The 26,018-nt window shown below is 47.7% G+C and overlaps 1 protein-coding gene and 1 pseudogene across 2 annotated transcripts in view; one reads left to right on the top strand and one right to left on the bottom strand.

Annotated features, from left to right (window-relative positions):
- The window catches only part of PLXNC1 (plexin C1), a 144,388-nt gene that overhangs the window by 20,113 nt on the left and 98,257 nt on the right, over positions 1-26,018 (bottom strand). For both annotated transcript variants that reach the window (XM_028105497.2, XM_028105498.2), the window contains exons 20-23: positions 24,876-25,074; positions 19,986-20,132; positions 5,214-5,391; positions 2,684-2,787 (exon numbers count right to left, since the gene is read on the bottom strand). In XM_028105497.2, coding sequence (XP_027961298.1) covers positions 2,684-2,787; positions 5,214-5,391; positions 19,986-20,132; positions 24,876-25,074 — 628 coding nt within the window. The remainder of the gene's footprint in view (positions 1-2,683; positions 2,788-5,213; positions 5,392-19,985; positions 20,133-24,875; positions 25,075-26,018) is intronic.
- On the top strand, positions 13,720-14,910 carry LOC114211040 (dnaJ homolog subfamily A member 1 pseudogene; annotated as a pseudogene).

Here is a 26,018-nt window from a genome sequence, read left to right as displayed (position 1 = left end):
TGACCTCCCCAGTTTCCTTCAAGCTCTCTGAGTTTATCTGCCTCACGGCTTAGCTTTTTAAACATAAGGAGAATCCTTTAAGCCCTGGTGTCCTAGTCTTGTCATTTATTACCACCATGTGGCAATGCTAGGGTATGAAGCCAATAAATCATTTGGACGGGAAGTGACTCCAGGCCGGATTAATTTCATTATCATCCTTAAGCAGATAGGTGTCTAGCACGGCCGATGTCTCCGGTGAGGACTGATGTTCTCTCTGTCCTGACAGCCTTCCCCTGGCCTTGCAGACAGATACGGTGGTTCTTCCCTTTCCCTGCTGGAGGGGCCTGTCCTGCCTTTTTCTGTGAAGGGCAGTGCGTGGACACACCCCCCTCCTTTGTGGCCCACCTCGTGCCCCGCGGTTGCTGGGGGACTCCAAGAAGCCTGACCGCCGTCCCCGCACAGCCGAGCACGGCAAGCGCGTCAGTCAAGAGCACCCATGGCGGTGTTCCTTCCAGACTTGCTGAGACAAACTCGCTCCCCAGACGCAGGGAGGGAAGGAGATGGCTGCCAGGTGGCAACCCTGAAGTTCAAACTGAAGCCACGCTAAGGCCCCCTCTAAGGACTTACACGCGCAGGGCAGCATCCCCGACCCTAACCCTTCCTCCTCTCCATTAAATTCCTTCTGGGGCAGTGCGTCTCGGGAGTGTGACACACAATCAGGAAAGTCCCCCCGGGGAGTTTTACAAACTCCAACAGCTCTTGGCAAGATGACTCCGAGGTTGGAAAGTCTGCGCTGCAGGAGGGTGAGTACAGAGGCAAGTCGTTACTCCGTAGCTTTCTCTGCCAGCTGCTCTCCAGCAAGGGCTCCAGGGACAGCACCTAGCCAGGTGTCACCCAAAGCAGCTATGCCCAAACTGGCTTGGAGAACCACTCAGCCAAAGAGCCCAAGGAAGAGGCATCCTCTGTCCTCTCTTCCTCAAGAATAGTCTCTGCTTTGAGGGGAGAGCCTGCAGGGTCCGAAGGCCTTCTTGTGCAAACACATTTTCCTGGGACTTCACAGGCATGAAAGACAGGCGGCGCTGACTTTCTAGGTGGCCTGGGAAGCTGCTCCTGCTGCTCGGCTACCCGGAAGGGCACCTGCGTCTGTGCATCTGCCCCGCCATCCCCGAGCTCCATCTTGACCCTCCTTCACCCAGAAACTCTCCCATCGGCGTGGCTTGTGGCGCCCAACTCCTGCCCATCCCTGAGTCCCTCTGCTTGTCTCCGTCTCAAGAGACATGACGTCATTTCTGGCCAACATCATTCCTCACCTGAAATTCTTCTAGTGACAGCTTCCAAGGGCCTCCTGATTACCTCGTACCTCTTCTATCCATGTTCCATATACACCACAGGCATTTCTGAGACACAAATCCCTCAAGATCCTCCAGTGGTTTCTTGGGCCTATTTTGGGGACCAAAGTCAAACTCCTGACAAAGCTGACAGGGCTGCACAATGTGTGCCTCCCCTTCTCGCCTCCCTCCCTGCTTCTCTGCCGTCCTCCCTGACAGGCTATGGGGGATACTGGTTAGGCCACAGACCCTGGGGCCCAACTGTCTGGGTCCAGATCTTGGCTCTGCCACTGGCTAGCTGCTAGTAAACCTCCCTGCGCCTCAGTGTACCCATCTATAAAGAGGGTTAATAACGGCGCCTACCTCATAGGTCTGCTGTATAAAGGATGGAATGAGCCCAAAGAAGGCGCAGTGCCGAGGACAGAGTCTGGCAGAGTGAGGCTTTCATCACATTGGCTGTTGTTGGATTGTTGGCTCTCACTGCCACCCCCGCGCCTCTCGAGTTTTAACCAGCTGACAAGTCTTTCTGTGGAAGAACATGTGGGGTATGCTGGCGCCCCATCCCGGCCCGGTTAAGTTCTCCTCACTCTTCAGGTCGCCACTTAGTCACAGCTTCCTCCAGGAAGCTTTCTCAGCGGCTCTGAGCCACGGCACTGTTACACTGTAGGTGTTGCCTCCTTCTTCGTCTCCCCTCCCCTCTCCCCCCCCCTACATTCCTGAGGCGGTAGGCTCCCTGAAGTCAGGAGCCTGGTCTCTGTTCCTCTTGCATGCAACCCCAGCACTCGGCACAGAGCAGATATTCAACAAAGATTTGGATAATGTTGCTGAATGACTCCTATGATCCCAGCATGTTCAGGAACCTTCCCTGCCTCCTTTCTCTTGTTCTGTGCAGGCTTCTCCGGCTCACAGGTCTCTGACACGTGCGCCCCATACCCACCTCGTCACTCAGCCAGCATGTGGGTCAGGGGCCCCAGGAGGTAGGACTGAATACTGTAAACAAACAGGAAATGTAGAACTTCTTCAGAAAAAAAAAAAAAAAGGACCCTACACAAAGGTTACGTGGTTCTGCGAACACCGTGGAGAGCCATGAGGTGCTGTTTCCCACCCAAACCGCAGGATGGAGAGTGACCAGTCGCATGAAAATCGAAGGCCTCACAGAGGAGGGAGGACCCAGGGGGACCGCACACCAGGACAGACAGGGATTCCTGGGCTCTTCCAAATGAGCAACTGAGAAAGCAGTCTGCAAACTATGCCAGAAAACGGTGAGAGTTGTGTAATTTTTTTAAAAGAATTTTCCTGGTTTACCTGGAGATGATCTAATTGAGTCAGGATGGGGCTCGGGGAAGAAGATGTCGAGGGCTCAGCCCCGCTCTTACCTCATAGTGGCCGATGGTATTTAGCTTAGTTATTCCATCTTCGAGAATCACAGATGAACTGTCAATATCCAGCAGCTCTTTTTGTCGTGTACCCACTTGTAGCTCTGGGAAGGAAAAAAAAAAAGAGTGTATTTTGTTCTCCTCTGACATTATAGTGAGAAAGTTTAAATGCTACTCTGTAATAACAGTAGCAATTATTATTTAGGGATACAGCTTAAATAAAGTGGTTAATATTTGTCTGAAGATTTGGAGATATCTCAGCCAGACAGGTAGCCTGAGTTTTGTTTTTGTTTTGTGTTTAGGGCTTTGACTTTTAAGACTATGTTTCCCTGAAGCTTATACTCTGAGGCTAAGCCTGGAAGTAAAGCCAATGAGAACAAAATAATGTATCCTTAGAGGGACGAAGCTCTGCAGAAAATTCCAACAACAAATTTGTATGTTCCCAAGCAGGTGCGCTGTGAACAGTCTCCTGGAGGTCCCTGTGGGGGTGCACTGGTGGGCTAATATTCCAAACCACACGCCTCAAGCTCTTTTATGGAGGTTGCCAGCTCGTGCCCTAGGGCCAGAATGTGGCCCACCGATGTGTATTTGTGTGTGTGTGTGTGAACCTTCACAGTGTTTTGCTTATTACTAATGTCAATTCAGCACCAACAGTCAAAGATCAGGAGATGGCTCATAAAAATTCAGACTGAGTTCTCTTTTATTTTTTTTTAAGATTTTATTTATTTATTTGAGAGAGAGAGAATGAGAGATAGAGAGCACATGAGAGGGAAGAGGGTCAGAGGGAGAAGCAGACTCCCTGCTGAGCAGGGAGCCCAATGCGGGACTCGATCCCGGGACTCCAGGATCATGACCTGAGCCGAAGGCAGTCGCTCAACCAACTGAGCCACCCAGGCGCCCCTGAGTTCTCTTTTAAAAAAAACGGGATCATCCGATATCACTGACCCCAGCGGCCTGCGTGCAACCACTGGCTGAAGCTACATGGCACTACCCCCTTAGATGAGCTGTCCTCCCGCGGTGAAGTTGGGCCCCACCATTTCCTGGTGTCGTAGGTGGGCCAGCACCCCTTATTTTTGACAGTTGCTGCCCCTCCGGGCCTCTGAGTTCATGAGCCTCTGCTAGAGGAGGTCTCCCACAGTGACTCTGGGATAGGATTTCAATACAACCTAAGGCTGGCTTCGAGGGTTTGCCTTGGTTTTCTGAGGCCGGCCTTGGAGGTCGTTTGCAAGATGATCACGGCAGCAGAAGCCTGACAGGCTGGGATGCTATGCTCCCATTTCCCATCAGACTACAACGTGAAGCCTCTAGGAGACTTGTTCTGCTGCCTGCCTTCCCCTATCAGGAGGAACTGATGGGCTCAAGCCCAGGAATGGCAAGAGGATATTACTGCTGACTCCACATGGCACGGCTGAGGCCCCTGGGCTGTGGGCCCCTTGTGCCCAGCTCCTGGCAGCCAGAGCCACACACTGGCGGGAGGTAGGCTTGCAGCAAGGAAGGTGATGGTTCTGGGTCAAGTGACGACGGCCTCCTGTCTGGGGCTGCCTCTGTGATCCCGCCTCTAACCAAGTCACCTACCTCGGCCTTCAAGCTGCCAACAGTCCACCCAACAGAAGGAAGCAGAAGAGAAGCTGAGGAGAGGGGCCTTGGCGGCCCCTTCTTGGAAGCTGAGTCGCATAGTTGCTGCACATCGGCCTGGCTTCCCGCACCTGCCAGGCCCTGCCCCCAGGCTTCTCTAAATGGCCGTTTAGCGGGAGCTTTGGCCTTGGAGGGCCAGGTGGGATGATTTTAATTGCCTGCTTAGTCGGAGCTGCAAGTCTACACTGAGGGGAGATGAACCTTGTTACGCTGTCACTGCTGTGATTTTACTCTTCTTTCCTGTCCCATTATCTGCTATAAAATCCCACGACAGTCTCCGGGGAGGGCTGCAGGGAGCTCAACTTTAAAACAGTGATGAACATTGGAGTGGAGTAGAGCTCTGTTAGCTCGCTCATGCATATGCTCTCCTTTGCAGATACCAATAGAGCCCGAGAACGAATTCATAGCAGATGCTGCTTCGGGGTGGGGGGAAGGATGGAGACCATACTTAATGCAGGATGCGATCAGCAGCGAGGAAGATGACCTTTCTAGTGTGCTGGAGTTAACACCCAGAGTCTGAGCCACCCACTAATGACACACTCGGTATCACAACAAACAAATCAAATGCCAACGCGAAATGCAACACACAGAGAGGGCACGGGGTTTACACCTTTTTGTACTTCTTGATGCAAGGTGAACCCATTCAGTCTCAGGGTGAGCAATCTCATGAATCTGATTTACAAACATAATATTTAAAAAAAAAAAAAAACAGTGTCTTTGAAGGATAATGCTTCCTAGAAAGAATCACGCTGCTTGTGGGAGAGCCGTGCAGGCTCTGGGCCCCCAGACGTGCCCCTGGGAGCTTCAACAAGCAGAGACTTACATGCCATGGGCAGGGAGAAAGGGAGAGACGTTCACCGGGGATTGGGACGGAATAGCTCCCTCATTGCCTTACCGAGACCAATTTCATTCAGCTGAAGTCCATAAGGAGAGCCATTTTTGCTTAGGAAAGCCTGGAAAATCTTTTCTTTGGCTTGACCTATGGTGTCACAATCAAGAACGTTGACTGAAATGTTCCGACAGACATCTGCACTCTCATTTTCCGGGATCTTTTCAAAGATGACGTTTAATGCCTGCAAGAATACAAACAGGTTTCCAAGTCTATTAGATAATTGCAATCTGAGAGGCATTCATAAAAGACACAAACCTTGGCGAGTCCTACTAATACATCTGACAGCACATTAGCAAACACTGTGTCGCATTATACTACTTTAATCTTTACTCCATAATCCATTCTTTTCAGGGATAATGGAAAAGAAAACAGAAAAGTGAAAACTCTCATTACAGAGCAAGCCCTGAATAAATATATCTGAGAGTAAAACATATATACACATAAATATTCTAGAAGTGGTGACTTCTAATTTCATCCTCAAAAAAAAATTTTTTTTTGAAAAAGCTTCCACAGCAGATGAAGGCAGGCTGGTGATTCTCTGTTTTATTAACAGGACCACAGAGTCCCAGAAGTGAAGTTCCAGGTGACAAGAAAGGTCAGGAGGTCACCATATTGATCCTGCCAAAGGAGGTCACTTTTTAATGTGCAGCATTAATGACGAGAACATTTATCTCTCCCCTTCACTTCGATATCCTCAGACAGCTTCCCAAGCCCTCATTAAAACCCCGAGGTCCCCACCCTGTACTATTATTCTTGCATGAATTACTTTACATTTCAGCACTGTTATTTAATGTTTCATCAGTTAACACTCTCCCAGTGCAGCAAACCCTCAGAATCGATGGATGGGGGAAGGAAGACCTTTGTGAATGTGTGAAAAGACAGAACGAGGGAGTATAGGGAGTATTTCAAAACAAATTGAAAAGCAATTTCAGGTTTACTTTGAGAACGTGTGAGCGCGCGCACGCACGCACGCACGCACACACACACAAACACAACAAAGTTTACCTATTACAGCTCTTCGGGGGAACCGATTCAGGGAAGGGCTAAGATCTGTAATTGGCATAGCACACAGTTTGGATTCGAAGGCACCGTGGTGATCGCAGAATCAAGGGTCTGGTGTGAAATGCACAGTGAACCTGGCTACCATGAGGGGATGTAAAATGATTACTAGAAATGTTTTTAAAAAATGGAAACACAGTTAAGGGGAGATTGGGGATCCTTAGGGTTCACTCAACTTTTAAATGGGTATAGTAACAGTACATGCCTTGTAGTGTTGTTACAGAGATTAAATGAGATGATGCACATCATAGGCTTGGCATAGGGCTGGGCTGCTGGGAAGGGCTCGATGCTGATGATGAGGATGATGATGATCAAAATGGTGAGTGATGGTTTCCTGTAACTTATCAGAATCTTTACTGTGGCTAGTGTTGTGCTCCTTCCTTAGGAGACTGCAAGAGCCTGCTGAAGCTGAGCAGCCAGGGCTCAGACTCCACGACCTGTACCCAGCGGGGTGAGCAGCCGTTCTAGGGGCCAACCCCTCAGTTTCCTCTGCCGCACAGCGGGAGTCACAATGGCAACTGCCCCTGGGCTCCAGTGCTGATGAACTGAATTAACCTCGGGGCGCGGAGCACAGGGTCCGGCTGGCGAGCCCTCAGGAGATATGACAGAAGGACTAGGGATGTGGGAGAGGGGATTGCAAACTCTGGGAGGGTTTCAGAGGCATGTCTTCTTGTCACTGCCTTTACACCTTGCTTCTGCACTCCTGCTTACAATTACATGCAGTAAACTTTGGTCCAGTCCCAACTGAATGATTCACACTCTGAGGCCGCGGAGTCAACTCTGGGGTTAAGCAGGGATCTCGGCCCTGCCGTTCCCTTCTTCCCTAGAGGGTGTCTCCCTCGCCTGCAGTCTGGGCACACTGCGGATCGGGGCCAGTCACAGCCAGGAAGGGAGGCCGAGCACCCCTCTGTGCACAAACCCGGACACACGGGACGGTACAGAAAGCCGGGAGTGCTGGCAGGAGGGCAAGAGCCGAGCGGACCGTCTGGAAGGAACCAGAGTCCTCTCCCTCCGCCTTCCTGGTTCAGCACGTTTATCGACACGCTGCCAACTTCACTGCCAGGCACACCTATTTTAACCTTCCCAACATCCTGGCTAGGGGGCTGTGTTCTTATTACCCCCATTTTTTTTTTTTTTAAGTAGGCTCCAAGCCCAATGCGGGGCTTGAACTCGCAACCCTGAGATCAAGACTTGAACTGAGATCAAGAGTCAGACGCTTAACTAACTGAGCCACCAGGCACCCCCTACTTTATTAAGTAGTATTATCCCCATTTTTGAGTGAGGAAATGGAGGCACAGAGGGGCCAAATAACCTGCACCAGGGAGGCCAGTGGGCACCGCGAACCACTCAGTGACGGGGCTTCCCCCCCCCCCCGACTCCTGCTCCCACCCACAGCCCAGGAATCCTGGGCCTCCAGGAGCCCTCTTTTAGGTCAGGCTGGAAGCAAAGTCCTGAGCGAGACTCCCGGCACAAACAGGGGTTCTGGAGGTGTAAACACGGGTCCTGCCCTCACAGGCTGTGTAGACCTGCCCGTGTCTTCCCACATCTGTCTGCCCGCTGGTGCCGCACAGGGGGAATGGGGGCGGTAACGCTATTTCACGGGGCTTCCAAAGATAAAGACAACCGGAAAGCACCTTTTAATCGGAGCCCCAGCGATCCCAGCTTGTTTAATAGTTTGATAGGTATTTGTGATAACACTCTGTGACTACCTATAGGGCACCATTGTCTATAACAAAAACACCTCTTTATAGGCAATAAATGTTCTACTTAAAAACATAACCAAAAGGAGGAAAAAAATCCTAACTGGATGTAAAACAATGTAAATCTGCCACTGCCACCACAGCTAGATCGGTGGAAAAAGTAAAATGGTATTTTATAGAGGCCACAGGGAATTCTGAGAGTCAATCCGGACACAAATTGATTTTGTATGCTGCTAATGCTTAGTGCTCCAACAGCAATTTCCTAAAGTGTAAGTGGGGTCAGGGGCTCCCAGAGTGGGCCCTACCTCTTCACCCCACCCCAGGCTCAGAGAGCACACACTGGGCTTTGTCCCCCATTGGGGAAGATCCCCCACGGAAGCGCCATCTCTCCCCTTACAAACCCATTTAGCCAGAATCTTCCCTGTGCCCTACTCAGTGTTAGGGGCTGGGGTACAGGATAGACCTTAAGACATAGTCATTGTTTTTGGATAATTCACAATACGTTTGACACACTAAAGCATCATCTTTGAAACAATATTTAGCCACCAGGTGCAACAGCATCCCCCTCAGTCAGTGTTGACAGAAAATTCAAGAAGGAAGGACAGGAGGGCTGAGAGCTCTGAGCACAGGCATCAGACCATCTGGACCATCCCCTTCTGGTACTTAGCTGTGAGAGTGTGGGCAAGTCATCTCATTTCTCCGAGCCTTAACACTTCCTTTCCTTCCCCTTCCCCTCGCCTCGCCCCTCGCCTCGCCCCTCCCCTCCCCTCCCCTCCCTTCCCTTCCTTTCCTTTTTCTTAGTAAACTCTACTACACCCAATGTGGGGCTCGAATTCATGACCCTAAGATTGAGTCACATGCTCTACCGACTGAGCCAGCCAGGCACTCCTACACTCTGTTTCTATTTTAAAAGGAGTGACGAGGTTACTAAATAATGACATAATAATAGCAAATTAAGGAGTGCTTCCTGTGTGCCAAGCACTATTGTAAAGTATGTCTGTGTATTTGTATGTAAGAATCTCAGAACCCTTATCTCATAGATTGTATTATTCCCATTTCACAGATGACAAACTGAGGCACAGAGAAGTTGCGGAAATTGCACAAGATCACCCAGCAAGAAAATGGTAGAAGTGGCACTCTAGCTCCATGTTCTTAAACCTTTGGTGATCCTGCCTTTTAAAATATGAAAATGTTTTGTAAACTAAGCACAGTCCAAATCTATAGGATGGCAATTAGTCTTCAATACCCACAAAAGGCTAAAGTGCTCAAAAATCTATACTGGTCTTTTCTCCAGAAATTTGTTCCTGAATAACTCTGGCTTTCCCTATTCCTTTGGCATAAATGTATCAACAAAGCTGGGACAACAGATATGGTTAGTGGTATATGGCCATTTAACCCAGTTCTGGCCAATGAGATAGAAAGGGAAAGGGTTTCTACTCTAACAGAAGGGAAGTGTAGTGCTTGGAGCTGTGGCAGCTATTTTGTGACTAGGTGGGAGGCTGAAGAAGAGCACAAAGATGGTGACCCAGATGAGCAGATGGACCAGCCTTGGGCGGCTCACCTCCCAACTTTCTGCTCTAGAATGCAATTCCATGTTCTTACTATTTCAAGCACCATTATTCTGGTTTTTCTCTTACTTACAGCTGAATGTACCCAACCTGACAGAGCTCACTTTGTTGATGCTAAGGTAGCTGAATTCACTCAGTGATACCCATCTACTTTGCACCTATTGTGAACAGGGCATTGCAGAATATACAAAGTAGAAAGCTAGCCCAGATTCTGACTGGGAAGTATTTGAAGACTGATAGAACAACTGTGGGATGTATACAAAGAATTCTAATACCAGATAGAAAATAGTAGGTTAGGTAGACTGCTTTAGGGGTTCAGAGAGTGATTACTTTTAGCTTAGAGGAGGTTTTTCAAAGGGAGAGAAATCAGAGACTGCATGGAGGAAGGGACATTTGAATTGGGTCTGGAAAGCAGCTGTATGAGCAGCAATACATGAGGAGTCCTCTGGACCACGACATACTTGGCTTCAATTCTGGTGAATAATAAGCTTAATCTTTTATTCAGGCTACTAGGTCATGAAGTCTAGATAAAAAAGATCCCACTTCCTTTGGGTAGAATGGAGGGTGGAGGACTTGAAGAACTGTGCTTGCCCTTCCAAAAATCACCATCTGCCATCTGAGGGTTTCCATTACTATTTATGGAAACAAAAACTGAAGAAGAGAACACTGTTTTAGGTTTCTAATAATCATAGTCAGCTCTCATATACAGCATGTTGAACACTCACCATTTACTAGGAGTTGTCTTACATGCTCTGCTAATTCACTTAAATCTCGCTCTGTGCATTTAATAACTGCTCAGCGAAGTGGACACTATTATTAGCCTCACTTAACAGATGAAGAAACTGAGACAGAAGGAGGTTCAGAGACGTGTCTGAGATCACAGAACTGCTGAGGGTCATCAATAGGCTCCGTCCATACTCTTAACTGCAAACTCAAAAGGCCAATCGAGGTGATAAACACCCAACGGCAGTCCCAGTCTGCCCAGGGTTCTTGATAAATGCTCCCAGAGCAGACAGGTTGGATGCAGACAGCCTCCAAGAGGGGGCTGAACCTCTCTGGCTTGGCTTGGCATGGAACCCCGTGGAACACACTCAGTCTGGAGGACCCCGTGGGCAGGTGCAAGTACCACCCACTGGCATTTTTATGGAGCTCACGTTCACCCAGAGGAAAGAGGACCTTTCCCAGCCTCTACCACAGCCTGGTGTGGCCATGTGACTACACTCTGGCCAGTGAGATTAAGCAGATGTGTTCTGTGGCAGCCTCTGGGAAACTTCCTCAAAAGACAGCTGGTGACCATCTGTCCCATTTCCTACAGGCCTACTGATGTCCTGCTGGCTGGAATGTGGAAGAAGTCTGCGTGAGGGGTGAGAAAACACTTTGGACCATGAGGTGGCCTGAGGACAAGAGACTGGGGGCCTGGGTCTGTGAGGATATCCCAGAGCAGAGGCACCCACCAGCAGCAGACTGCCCACCCCAGAACGTCATGTGGGACAGAAATCAACTTCCCTGTTGCTTGAGCCCCAGGTAGCTTGCGTCTCTGTTTCCTGCAGCAGAACTGAATCCTAATGGATTCAGTAATGTGCCTATTACCCAGAAGGGTTCTTGGAAGGGTATTCGGAAGATGCATGGCCCAGAACCCAGAGAAAGGACCATTCTCCTGTAAGCGGGTCACAAACCAGCCCTTTGGGTAGGTCTTGCTCAGATTTATCATTGTGGTCTCCTGTTCACATCTGTCCGGTGGGATGCTGTGTGCCACAGGTTGTAAATGCACGGATGGAGGGATTATGGGTAACATTTCTAATAGTAACATGAGCTTTTCATGACAGTGAATTCAGCTAATCAACTCCCTGTATCACCCATGGTCGGTAAATCACCAACCAGAAAGATGGTGAGAGGACACTGTGCTTAGTAGACCTTACAGTTGACAAAAAAAACTGCTCAGACAAGAAAAATGATTATAAATAAATGATGACATTTATTTACATTAGATTACATCTAATGTAATCTAATGATTACATTAGACATCTAGCCATCTGACATCGATTATTTTCTGACCTCATAACAAGCATACAAGTTTAGGTTTTATGATCACCTGTTTCTAGATGAAGAAAGAGGTTTAGAGAGGGTTGGTGACTTGCCCAAGGCCACTAACAGCCCGTTAGTAAAGGGGTTGAGCTCGGATTCACACCCACGACTGTCAGACTCTAACCCCGCACCTCTCATGCACTAAGCTACACAGTAGCGAGACATACAAGTACGTTCCTGGTTCACTAGTGGTTTTGCCCACCACTCCTTCACACAGCTTGGTGGTTTAAGGTATCAAGGAGATAGAAAAAAATAAGGCTGTGGTCGGGGGGGGGGCGGTGGGGAGCTGGCAAGGTGACTCAAAGGCAGGGGAAGAGGCATTTCCCCATACTTTTTGCACACTTTGGTGGGGAGAGGCTGATCCAGCTACCTCATTAACTCCTCAACCACATTCTTGGCTTGTAAGGGCAGGGATGTTGCTGCATCCTTTCTGTGATGTCTTATAATACCTAGAAAGTAATTTTAAAAGAATGTATTACAAGCCAGCCACTTTATCACAAAAGGTCTTAGGCCAATAACTGCTTTCATTAAATAAAACCTATAAAATATATTTTTCTAATTTCATATGAGAGCCAAATGAAGGTCAAGAGAAAAGTCTGGGGGCACCTGAGTGGCTCCTTCAGTGAGGCGTCTGCCTTCAGCTCAGGTCATGATCTCCCAGGGTCCTACTCAGTGGAGAGCTGGTGTCCCCCTTTCCCTCTGCCTCTCTGTGACCTCCCCCCGCCCCCCGCGCTGGCTTGTGCTCTCTTACTGTCAAATAAATAAAATCTTAAAAAGAGAGAGAGAGAGAAAAAAAAACCTGGTTCTTTTTTTTTTTTAAGATTTTAGTTATTTATTTGACAGAGAGAGACACAGCGAGAGAGGGAACACAAGCAGGGGGAGGAGTGGGAGAGGGAGAAGCAGGCTCCCCGCCGAGCAGGGAGCCCGACGCGGGGCTCGATCCCAGGACCCTGGGACCATGACCTGAGCCGAAGGCAGCCGCTTAACGACTGAGCCACCCAGGCGCCCCAAGAGAAAAAATCTGGTTCTTATACCCAACTGGATTTAGAGGGGGTTTGGAGTAAGAGAGAAGAACACTGCTTCCAGAGGTTCAGTAGAAGCAGCCCGAGCCCAGAGCTCCAAGTGCGAGGCTCAGAAGCTTCTGAGCTGGGGTTTTCCTTAAGCTGGAGTCGGCAGCCCTGGGGCGGCTACTGGATGCCCCGTAACGCTGCTCTTGGCTGCCCTACATCCCCTCTCCCCTCCTTTTCCTTCCCGCAAAGACAGAGAGCCCAAAGATTCCTGGATCAAGGAATTTTGCCTGCCCCCCAGCAAAATAATGAGGAAGGAAGGCCTTTTCCATCTTGAAGAAAAAAATTAAGTTAATGGGGAGAATTTCCTCAAATGTAAGTTTCTGTCATAAAATTTCTATACTTGCTAGCAGTTGCTAACATTTGTTTGTGATACAGTCAAGTAAGAATCTGTCTTATTTAGCCCAAAATGACTGGTTTCAGTACTTTCGGCTTAATATGAATATGTCACAGTTTGGTTTTTGGCAAAGCACCCCCATGAGTTTCAGACTGATGTAGAGTAATGAGGCATTTCCACTAGTGTGTCCCCAGAAAAGAGGAAAGAGGCCAAGGCTTTTGGGGTTTTAGGGTTTAGGGGGAGGGCAGATTCTAGTTCTTTTTCTCTATTATGTCAGGCTCTAGATTAAGAGCTGGCAAACTTTCTGTAAAAAGCCACAGAGTAACTATTTAAGACTCTGCAGCCTATGTGGTCTCTGTTACCAGTACTTGACTCTGCAGTTGTAGCAGGAAAACAGCCACAGACAACAATCAATGAATGTGCATGGCTGTGTTTCAATAAAACTTTATTTATAACAATAGCCCGCAGGGCCACATTTGGCTCACAGGCTCTTGTTTGGTGATCCCTGCTGTAGACAATGGTGACTTCAAATGTAATACTGACTTTGACAATGTCAAAAAAAAAAAAAGGGGGGGGATCTTTCCAGAACGCTCGGTGAGACGCGGAGCAGCGGTGGCTGCCCGAGCTGCGCCCAGCAACGCGCTCCTTCCCGCTCCCCCACACCGGCCTCGGCCCTCTCACCGGCTATAGAAAATGGTGAAAGAAAATACTTACTATGATGTTTTGGGGGTCAAACCCAATGCCACCCAAGAGGAATTGAAAAAGGCCTACAGGAAACTGGCCTTGAAGTACCACCCTGATAAGAATCCAAATGAAGGAGAGAAGTTTAAACAGATTTCTCAAGCTTACGAAGTACTCTCTGATGCAAAGAAAAGGGAATTATATGACAAAGGAGGAGAACAGGCAATTAAAGAAGGTGGAGCTGGTGGTGGTTTTGGCTCCCCCGTGGACATCTTTGGTATGTTTTTTGGAGGAGGAGGAAGGATGCAGAGAGAAAGGAGAGGTAAAAATGTTGTGCATCAGCTCTCAGTAACCTTAGAAGATTTATATAATGGGGCAACACGAAAACTAGCTCTGCAAAAGAACGTGATTTGCGATAAATGTGAAGGCCGAGGTGGTAAGAAAGGAGCAGTCGAATGTTGTCCCAATTGCCGAGGTACTGGAATGTGAATGAGAACTCATCAGATAGGACCTGGAAAGGTTCAGCAAATTCAGTCTGTGTGCATGGAGTGCCAGGGCCATGGGGAACGGATCAGTCCCAAAGACAGATGTAAAAGCAGCAATGGGAGGAAGACAGTTCGAGAGAAGAAGATTCTAGAAGTTCATATTGACAAAGCCACGAAGGACGGCCAGAAGATAACATTCCATGGTGAAGGAGACCAAGAACCAGGACTGGAACCAGGAGATATTATCATTGTTTTAGATCAGAAGGACCACGCTGTTTTTACTCGGCGAGAAGACCTCTTCATGTGTATGGACATACAGCTGGTTGAAGCACTGTGTGGCTTTCAAAAGCCAGTATCTACTCTTGACAACCAAACCATCGTCATCACCTCTCACTCAGGTCAAATTGTCAAGCATGGAGATGTCAAGTGTGTGCTAAATGAAGGCATGCCAATTTATCATAGACCATATGAGAAGGGTCGCCTAATCATTGAATTTAAGGTAAACTTTCCTGAGAATGGCTTTCTCTCTCCTGATAAACTTTCTTTGCTGGAAAAACTCCTACCTGAGAGGAAGGAAGTAGAAGAGACTGATGAAATAGACCAGGTAGAACTGGTGGACTTTGATCCAAATCAGGAAAGACGACGCCATTACAATGGGGAAGCCTATGAGGATGATGAACATCATCCCAGGGGTGGTGTTCAGTGTCAGACCTCTTAATGGGGCCACTGAATAACACTGCTGGCATTTTATATGCAGTAGTGAATGAGTGAAGGACTATAAACATAGCTCACTACTTACTATTGTTTTTGTTTTAATATTCAACTATAGTAGTGTTTTAAATGAAGAATAAACTCAAATATAAAAAAAAAAGGAAAAAAAATGCCTTTTATCTCCACCACGATTTGCTATACAAGCTACCATTCTCTGAGGAGTAGAAGTATAAATAAGGATCCTTAACAATGAAGTAATGAAGTCACATTTGAACTATAAAGAAGGAAATTAAATACTTTTGTATTTAGGTAACTAAATTATTTTCTAATCCCAAGATTATGGGTATGAGAAGAAAGGATATGAAGAGGAATGTCATTTCAAGCACTCATTTAATGTTAATTTTTCATTTTCCACTGCTTGCCATCAACTAGGGAATGACGTACCTAAAATGATTATTAAAAAAAATGGTTTCACTTCTTTGATCAGGAAGCTCAGAACAGTAACTATGAAGTTAGTAATGGTTTCAGTATTATTGCAAGTCATAATGGAAATGATTTGCACTATGGTAGAGAGAAAAAGGAAAAAAAAAATCCTAAGAATTGTTAATTAACTTCACTGTTTCTCCACAAATGCTAGGAGTATTAAAAACAAGATTGCTGAAGTGCAAACATCAGGATTTAATGAACAATGGGATGTAATTGAAGTAACAGAGAATGACTTAATCGGGACAGTGCGTTGTTTAATTATGGGAATAATGGATCTTCTGAAAGGGACAAACTAAATGGAACAGAAGGAGCTGGGGCTGGTGGGGAGAGCCGCTGTGTTCAAGGAAGTGTGGAGACGTGCAACTCTCACGAGAGGTGGTGAGGACACTGTTACCGAGGAAATATTTTATTGAACAACAGGACTGTCCCTGAAATGTAACGACTGGGTGCAAAAAGACCCAGTGGGGCAGGCTGGCAGAAATCGTCAACGGACCATAGTGCAGGCGTAAAGATTTCTACAGGCACGTATCTGCGCTTTTTCTAAGAATTTCTAATAATCTTAAAGACTTTCTCATAGATATGAGAAGGAGGGCAAAAATATGTTTGTCAGAACACTGTTTCCCAGGGTGCCAAGATGCTATCTCTCAGATATAGCAGATTGGCAGGCTCATTTCCTGGGTTTAAGAGTTCAAAAAACCATTTCTCACTTAACTTTGATTATAAGTCAACCTTCTCTTGCTAATTCAGCACACTTGCTAGGAGTTATTGGGTTTTCTCATCTCCTCGTGAAAGTGAAGCCCATGTCCCTTCTCCCGTGTGGTGTACTTTCCTGGAACTGAAATCCTCATGCCTTCCTTGGCTCTCCCAAAGTTTCAGGCCATCTGCTCTGAAATCACCCTTGCAACACAAGACATGGTGCACATGAGGCCGGCCCGAGATTCTCCAGCAATGAAATTGAACATTGCCTAAAATGTTGCAAAGGGAGAAAAACCACGGAGCAATCAGGCTTATTCCTCTGCCAGCTGTCAAATATAAATCCCCTGATGTTGGAGGAAGACAGAGTCCTGCATGTGCGCAGGCCTTCCCCTGTGCGGGCATTCGGGGGGACGATCCCGTCAGGGCAGGCTCTTCACTGACCGCCAGCCTGCAGCGCCATGATGGACCCGGAGGGTTCTTGCCATACTAGAGCAAGTACGACTGTATGGGGCTTCGCTCAGATTTGAGGAAAGACAGAGGAATTGTCCTCCCAGGATGCACCGAAGGATTACTTCTCTGAGCCCATTTGTCAGTATAATGACTTCATGTATAAGGAATTGGCAGGATGTCTTCATGTTCTAGAAAACACCCCATACCTCAGGGAGAACACATCCTAATCTTAGAGGTGTGAAACCTAACTTTCACGTTGTTATGTGAGGTGCTGTGTTTCTGAGAACCAAGCCACACAGGAGTTTGGGGCCTCTTTTAAATGTGTCCCTGTCATGGCACCAGGCTCTGGTATTTCAAGTTGCTAAATGTGGCTCTTGATTTTTTCTCTTTTCTTTCCTTGAAAGAATTTAACACACACACACACACACACACACACACACACACACACACACACACACACACACACAGAATTGAGTTTGTTCAGCATACCTTGGTTTTCAATTACATAAACCACCTCAGGCAAATTTAGAAAATCAAGATTGTAAACCACTGGGTATACATGACTGGGGTGGGGGGTTGGGGGGGAGGTAAGAGAGAAAGAGGGAGGAGAGAGGGGGAGAGGGAGGAGAGAGGGGAGAGGGGGAGGGGAGAAGGAGGAGGGGGAGAGGGAGGAGAGAGGGGGAGAGGGAGGAGAGAGGGGAGAGGGGGAGGGGAGAGGGAGGAGGGAGGAGAAAGGGGGAGGGGGAGAGGGAGGAGAAAGGGGAGGGGGAGGAGGGAGAGGAAAGGAGGGAGGGGGAGGAGGGAGAGGAAAGGAGGAAGAGAGGAGGAGGTGAGAAGAGGGGGAGGGAGGAGGGAGAAAGGGGGAAAGGGAGGGGGAGGAAGAAAAAAAATTGTAATATGATGGTTAAGACTGGGGGAACTTGCCTGAAAGGAAATGAAAAACCTTAAATTTTTTATATTGACCTTCTGCTAACATTTTGTCACACAAGCATGGCCCCGATCCTGTGCCTCCTCTGGAGGTTCTAATATAACCATCTACCATGAAACAGACAGGTTGGGACAGGTACAATAAAAGGCATTAAAAATCATTTTCAAAGCAAGGCCCCTAGAAACCAGTGGCCCACCCCTTTTCTAGTCTCTGTCTACTGGCAAATCTGCATTTGAAAAGCAAGATTTATCTGGATTTCTAAAATCATAATTTCCCATTCGCCTTTTCCCCAGGGGCTGTAAAGGAAAAAAGACTCCAAGAGTCAACATGAATTCCTTCAACATCAAGAAACATTTTGATGACAGTTGAGAGTTAACAAATCTGAAACACATGGTCTTAACTGACTGTGAAATAAATAATGTTTCAGAATGAAAGGCGGAAAAAGTGCTGCCATGTAAAGCATTAAAAAGGACTCAAACCTCCAAAGTTGCTTCAGGCATTTGACTTCTTGCCCCACCCCCAGTCTGCTCCTCTTCTTTCCTCTCCTTCCTGTCGGGGTTCACGTTTTCATGAACGTGACTCCCCCAACCTACAGACACTCGCACATGTCTCTCTTTGGGAATCTGTGGGCCTTCCAAAATGTCTCAAAGTAAAAGCATGCACATCTTTGGGGTGGGACCAAGGCCCTGCATTTGTCCTCCAACAATCGCAAGGAAAGGTATCAACAAGCCCTGTTGCAAAGTTTGTCTTTCATTCTCCAAGACACCCAGGGGCCCTCTCCATGCACGCTGTAGGTCGTTGGTACTACCTGGGGTGTTTAAGAAACATCTGTCTATGCCTGGCCTTCGTCCCCAGCAGTTCTGATTTCATCAGTCCCGACGGAAGACCCGGGCATTGGTCTGTCTGGATCTGCATCTCTTTTTTCTTTTTTAAAGATTTATTTCTTTGAGAGAGAGAAAAAGAGAGAGCGAGAGAGAGCATGTGTGTGCATGAGAGCAGGGGGCGGGGCAGAGACAGAGAGAGAGAGAAAATCCCAAGCAGGTTCCATGCCCAGCATGGAGCCCGACTCAGGGCTCGATCCCACAACCCTGAGCTCATGACCTGAGCCGAAGGCAGACGCCTAACTGACTGAGCCACCCAGGCACCCGGCAGTCAATGCTCTTAACCGCTGTGATGCCCCCGTGAAACCCGCACAGTGATCATCCCCCTCATTTTACAGGCGAGGAGCCTGGGGCACAGGGAGGTTTGGAAACTCGCCCTACATCACACAGATGGGCAGGGGCGGATTGCAAGTGTGCCCGGCCAGAGTCTGTGCTCTTCACTGCTGCAGGCTAGTTTGAGAACCACTGCTCCTCACCTCCTCTTGGCCACAGACAGTTACACACACAGAAATCGGAACATAAGAAATGTTAACTTTCTACTCAGGCTCCTGGCTTGTGGATGGCAGCTGAGCAGGGTACCGTCTTCAGCGGAGGGTAAACTACATCTGGCAGTGACCTAGAACTGGAAACAGCTGATCTGTGGACTATTCTCCCACCAGAGCACATAACCATAACACAGCCCACAGCGACATGGTGCCTTCTCCAATTAGGGAATGAATTCTTCCAGGATGATACCACAGGTCTCGCCCTCCAGAGCTAAGCCACAGGAAACTCAGCCCCCTTACTGGGTAATACCAAAACCCCACTGTCTTTTTCCCCTTCTCCTCCACTAATAAGATTGTGAAGAAGCCCCGAGTCTCCATAAAGCTAAAGATCAAACCAAATGACAGCGATCTCTTTCCCCAGTCTCTATGAACGGAAAAGCACCGAAAATGCCTAAGTAATTTTGGAGACACTTGTCACGCTTGGCCCTCTCCCTACAACTTGTGAATGTGCAAGAAATGTCTCTCTCTTCCTTTAGGAAGGGAAGGGGTGGGGGTGGGATGGGGATGGGTGGCCACCGGGCAATCATCTTCCTGGTAGTGATTTACAGCGTTCCTCTAAAAATACCTATGAGATCACAGAACATTAAGTGCGGGACACCAAACATTTGTAACTAATCCATGAAAATAAAGTAAGGGTGTCATACCGCACGGGGAACACAGTGGAATTTGTCTTGTTATCGTTCTAAAATAAGACGGCCTCAATTTGGTTGAAATATATCTTCACACATTGTCTTCCAGAGCAGAGCCGTTTGAGAAATTCTGATTGCAATTATAAGTGCTGAATAGGGAGTGCTCTGCATTTCCTTTGACAATGCTGAAAAGCTATAAGCTATCCTGATATTAAAATCTTTGGAAATTGATGAGTACCCCAGGCATCATTACAATTCTCTCCCCCCCCTCCAAGTAATTAAAATCTATTATGTGAACACGTGTTAATATTTTATCAACTACTGTTTTTAATTAACTCATCGTCTGAGGCCTCCCGCAGTAGGAATGATATCGCTTTGTTTTAAGTGACCCGCCTGCCCCCACCCCGCCACCGAGCTCCCAGCCAGGCTTCTTTCCGGGGCTGGGGGGAGGCTTGTCACAAACATACCACAGTACTGAACTCTGGAACCTGCCACAGCAGCCAGTCTTCGTTCAGGGTGTACAGGGCTTTGCAAGTGATTACATCCACAGGACCCTTGTTTATTTTCTGGTTCAAAGTCGTCACCAGCAAATAGAACGGCTCTCCAACAGTTTCCTTGGAAGAGACACAAAAGTGACAGTCAGCTGTCTGCGGAAGCCACTGTACTTTCCAAAGAGTTAAAAGTTTCAGTTTATGGCAGTGCGACAGGAGGCAGGAGGCAGTGTTTTCTAACAATCAACATGAGACTCCCAAGAAAATACACACTGCTCCGCTCAGGATTGGGTGCAAAACTCAGGAGACGCGTCCTCTCCCCATCGCCCGCGCCCGCGCCCCCCGCGCGCCCGCGCGCGCGCACACACACACGCACGCACGCCCGTGCCCGCGCACAGACTCCCAGCATTTACAGTCAACAGCAACATGAACTCCTCAGCTGATGGTTCTTTTATGTTTCAGCTTCTATATGGCAGACTGATGCTCATCAGCTGGCTAATGCCTACAGTAGATGCGGAGGTTCAACCTTCGTTTGCATTCATATTTAATTGCCTTTTTGAGCAAACCAAAAATAAATGGCATTTTAAAAAATACACAACAATTAGCCTTGGTAACCAGAATAAATGTCAGAACATTTTGTACATTTGCCAAGGAGGATGCTTTTTTGGTGTTAAGAGCTTCTAATGAAGGAAGTGGCCTTTAGTTATCGCAACTTGCAGCCATCCCGGCCAGCTCGCTGTGGTTTGCTGAGCCGGGGGTGCACAGACTCCCCTGTGCACCTTGGCTGTGCACCTTGGCTGGTACACGGCCACTGATGCACTTGAACTCCTTTCCCTGGACCAGAGCCAAGTCCACTGCTCGAAGGCTTGTCCCCGGGATTCGGCCCATCCCGATGGCGTCTGTCTCCAAACTTCTGCCATGGGCACTTGCTCCTCAACCAGGGCTCGCCTGCTCATGGTTAGTAAGATGCCTCAAACCTGTAGCCACACTGCACTTGCGTGGACTCTGAGCAGCTCACGGGGGAGGCTTGTGTGTTCTGCTTCCCCAGAAGCCTCCCAGAGCATGCAGCCCTGGGTCGGCAGCAGCACACTCGCCAGGTAATCAGTGTCTACAATCAACGGACATTAACCAAATATGTGGAAGAGGGAGAGCTAGGGCCAGAAGTCAAACCCTTCGTGATGAAGAAGCCAGCCAAGCGACTGAGGCTGGAAGCACCGTTTCCAGCCAAGCTTCACGGCCCAGCTTGCAAAGGAGGCTTCCGTTAGCTCTCTCCCCTGCTCCGCCCTGACCAAGTAAGTGGAGACCTCATGTAAGACTCCTGGCGTCCCACCTCCCCACCGCCTGTCCCAACCCCTCCCCGCAAGAACATGTGCCCTCTCCAGTGCCAGGGCTTCCTTTGGCCCCCTTCTGCCACCCCACTCTCCACTGGCTTCCCGTCACTTTTCCCATTACCTTTTCTCATTGAATCCTCTCGTTTAATCCTGTGAGGTAAGTATCGTTATGACCATTTTGCACAGGGTGGGCATTGGGGCACATGGAATAGCTGTGATTTTCCCCAGATCCCACAGCTGGTGTGGGATAGTCACCACTTTTCTCTTCCCTGCTGACATATCCTTGAGTCTCTTCCTTACTGTAGGACAGAGGTGGAATGTTCGAAAATTTCCCAGGTGGGGAGAGTGTTGGGACTAGCACCTAACATTTTAATTCTTATGGGAAACTTCCTTTATTTAGTGGTTCACAACCACACTGCTCTCTTCTCTTTCCCTCTGCCCCCTGGGGTAATGTCCTGACTGCAAACCCAGAACTTCTACTTCTCCTTTTCCCTCCAGCACACATCAGAGACAGGGGTGAGTGTCCTCGTGGGCTGGATGGGCCACCGAGGGTGCAGTTGGGGGCCAGGTGGGCTCTGCCGGGCTGTGTGCAAGGGCAGCTACAGACTCAGTGGCTCTGTAGTCAGGAATTCCCCAGAATTCTCCAGAGTGCAACCAGACTGAGAGAAGTGATATTTTGTCTTAAACGGTTCTAACCCTGGGTGATCACTGCCAGAATTCCCTGGGGCTCCCATGAAGAATTCAGATGCCTGGGCCCTCCATTAGACCCACAGACCCAGAATGTCTGGAACCGAGGCCTGAGCATCTGTGGTTTGAACACCTTCCCAGGGGATTCTGATATGGGGGACGGCTTCGAAAACCATGAGGTTTCTCTATCACTATGGAACACGAGTCCTCAGTCATACCTGCAGGGGGCTTAGGCGTCTTACAGAGCAGGGAACACTCAGCTCTGCGGGTGGGCTGGCTGTGGCCAAGTGCACCTGACCGGACGACCACGCCTGCCCTCCCTCTCCTGGGATGGTAACTAAGCTCGGCCCCTTCACCTTCCTTTCCTTTGTGAGACTAGACTCTGGCTCTGGCTCAGCCAGAGGCTTTCATGCCTGTGATCTCGTTCCATCCCTAAATCCTCCCTAAGCCCATAAGAAGGTGCCTGCCTCCCTGGGGAGGTAGTAGCTAGGAGCTCTCAAACCCTGGTGCCATCCCACACCCGCTGTGGGATCTGGTGGAAGGCACATCCATTCCGAGTGCTCCCAATCCCCCCAGTGCAAAATGGTCATAACGATCCTTACCTCACAGGATCAAATGAGAGGATTCAGTGAGAAAAAGTAAACAAAACTCTTCGCATGATATCTGGCATGCTCAGTAAAGGCAGTTGGTATTATTACTTCACTCACAGAGCCCTGGAAGCTCTGAAGAGGAGGTTACCTGGGGGTCACAGAGCTAGTGGCATCTAGACAAATGTCTGGGGGATAGGGCAGAAGGACCAAGGCTGTCTGAGTCCCACATCCCCTTGGGCACCCGGTGTGGGAAGTCAGACCCCCTGCACCAGCGGGAATTTTTCCACAGAAATTGAAAGCATCTCTGGCCGGCTCAAAGTCACTTCCTCCTGGTAAGCGTGCCACCCCTCACCATCTCAAGTGCTCAAGATACTCTTGAATCAGCACTGCAAAATCTTGACCCAGAATCTTCTGTTTGAGGGAGCCGTTTGGGCTGAGGGCCCAGATTTTTGGAACATCTCACCCGTTTAAGGCTCAAGGGCAACAAGGGCAAGGCTCCAACCACAAGATCCCTCAAGAAAGAGCTGGGAAGAAATTTAAAACCGGTGACTAGGCCCTTCACTCCATTGAGTAGATAACAGTTGCCCAGATGAAAAGGGTCAGAGACACACAGCTAACTGGAGCTGAGATGACTTTAGAGCCTGAACCTGCTGCTTCTAACCAATAATCCTAGTGCAGTGCTCTTTCTACTACCCCAGGATTCTCAAATGTAAGGCACATACAATTACCCGGAGGAGCTTGGCAAACATGGATTTTCGGGCCCCACCCCCGGGCTTCTGATTTCAGTGGCATTGGTAGGGCAAGAATCAGACTTTTGAGACTAAGACCCAGAACTGGGTGTGGGTCCCGCCACCTCTGTTTAGATGCCGTTGTGGCTGAAGCAAGGATGGTGGAAAGCGAAAATATTCACCCCAGAAATAACTGCTTCAATACCTCCCCAAAGCGTATGATGATTTATACCAAATGAACAGAAAATAAGGCAGATTTCATTAATCTTAATAAATGGGTAGTGCCTTGGGAGAGGAAGTCGTTGGTAAAAAAAAAAAATGTTGTGCATCTACTTGTAAGATTGCATTAAACATTAAACTAAGCACAGTCTATTTAAAGTGCTGCTTTTGGATCTAAACTTAAGTAGCACTGTTAAAACCTGTGGCATAGCAGTGTATCTTATTCAAAGTTTAATTAGATTTTGGAACTAGCTACAAATACACAATTATGCAGTTTTGCTGGAATCTGGATGGCTGGTGAAATTAAAGAAGGATACGAACCTTCTGTACCAGGGGCCTCAGAGGGGCTGAACGAAGATCGGGTTCAACAGAACACTCTTCTTGTCCTATTAATATTTTAGAACAGTACCGGCCCTCATTTATGGAGTGCTTACTTGGTGCTAAGCCACTGCATCCATTTTCTCATCTAGGCTTCAGAGCGGCCCTAAGATAGTCTTCTTCCAGGGCTCCAGGTTATAAACCCAAGGCTCAGAGAGGTGCAGAAGCCTCCTTTAGTGAGTGACGGGGTCCAGATGCAGACCAGGCAGTGGGCTCCAAGACCCACTTCCTTACCCACGGGATCTACACCAAGTTGGCATTCAAAAATAATCTTAAGATTCAATCAGACTACAACCACATTCAAACAATAACTCCAACAAAGGAAACTCGAGGGATGGGTGGCTCTTTGGGGACTTGCTAAACAAATGGAATAATGTGGAATGACTAGTTAGAACTGAGTTTAATTAGCTTCCAGTATTAGTAGGTAAATGGGTATTTCCAAGATGCTTCAGAGACCCTGCAAGCATCGCGTTCTCTTCACAATCTGAAATACGCCTTCCACTCAGCACATTTCCTGGGCTCTGGTTGTCAATTAATGATGTCAAGATGGGCTCAAAAGTCAATGGTATAAAATTTCAGTTATGCAAGATGAGTAAGTTCTAGAAATCTGTTGTACAACATTGTGCCTACAGATAACAACGCTGTTTTGCACCCTTTAAAAATCTGGTAAGAGGGTAGGCTTTTTGTTAATTGTTCTTACCACAATAAAATTGTTTAAAAGAGAAAAAAGTCTAAATGAACTGCATTTGCATAGGCCAGTTACAGCAAAAACAATTTTATCTTCCCCTCCATGTGCTCCTAGGAAGGACCATGTCTAAAAGGGGTTAAATGCTGACACCATGGAGTGCTCAGGACTCATCCTGGCAGAGACATCAGCTAAAAATAACCACCTATTGTCTTACCTCTGACACTGCCAAGGGAGGTGACACTTACCCGCAGAAAACCAGAAAGGCAGACAGACATCCAGTTTGTGAGGAGTTTTTCTACCACAGACTCCGTGCGTCTTAGCATGAGTTTAGGCTGCATGTTACTGGACTGTTCCATCAAGTCCCTGGTCAGCACCTCCAGGATGCTGGTCAGGTAGACCAGCTTGGTTTGCAGTGCAATGGTCAAGAAGGAGGCAAACAGACACCTATTTAAAAATAGAGCCTTGGTTACAATACTCAAGACATCAAAACAACCCAACTGTCTTTATCTGGCAGATGGCCAGATAAAGAAAATGTGGTATATGTGTATTCACACACACACACATACACACACACACACCAGAATACTGTGCAGCCACACAAGAGAATGAAATCTTGCCATTTGTGACAACATGGATGGATCTTGCGGGCATTATGTTAAATGAAAAAGTCAGAGAAAGACAAATACTGTATGATCTCACTTTTATGTGGACTCTAAAAAAAAAAAGAAAAAGAACCAAGCTCATGGAAAAAGAGATCAGATCTATGGTTACCAGAGGTGGAGAATGGAGGGGGAGTTGGAGGAAGGTGGACAAAATGCAAAAATTTCGAATTAAAAGACAAGTAAATGCTAGGGATGTAATGTATAACATGGTGACTAGAGTTAACACTGCTGCATAATTTGAAAGTTCCAAGAGAGTAAATCTTAAAAGTTCATTCTTTTCTTTTCTTTTTTTTTTTTTGTAGCTGTATGAGATGATGGTTGCTAACTAAACTCATTATGGTCATCATTTTGCACTAGGTGTAAGGAAGATCATTATGCCGTACACCTTAAACTTCTACAGTGCTATATGCCAATTCCATCTCAATAAAACAGAGAGAGAGAAAAAAAAGAAGATACACAGATGACAAAGAAGCACATAATAAAAGAGCCTCAGTTAATGAGGTTAACTATCAGCCGTGGCTAAGTTGATGTTGATGGGAGTTTCCACGGAAGCTGAGGGGCAGTGGGGTGCTGTCCTGTGGGCATGTGTGTTTTTTTAATGTCTTAGGTCAACCACCTTTGTCCTCAATTCATAAAAACCATGCACCAGTGTTCACCCCAGGACATTGTATGTGTTTTCAGCTCTTAGACTTTAAACTAGAGTGGTAAACAAGAAGTGAATGTCTT

The sequence above is a fragment of the Eumetopias jubatus genome, unplaced genomic scaffold, assembly GCF_037043125.1.
Source record: "Eumetopias jubatus isolate StellerSeaLion01/CBP00866 unplaced genomic scaffold, mEumJub1_p1.0 scaffold_8, whole genome shotgun sequence".
Lineage (NCBI taxonomy): Eukaryota > Metazoa > Chordata > Mammalia > Carnivora > Otariidae > Eumetopias > Eumetopias jubatus.
This window is presented reverse-complemented; position numbering and strand designations above follow the sequence as displayed.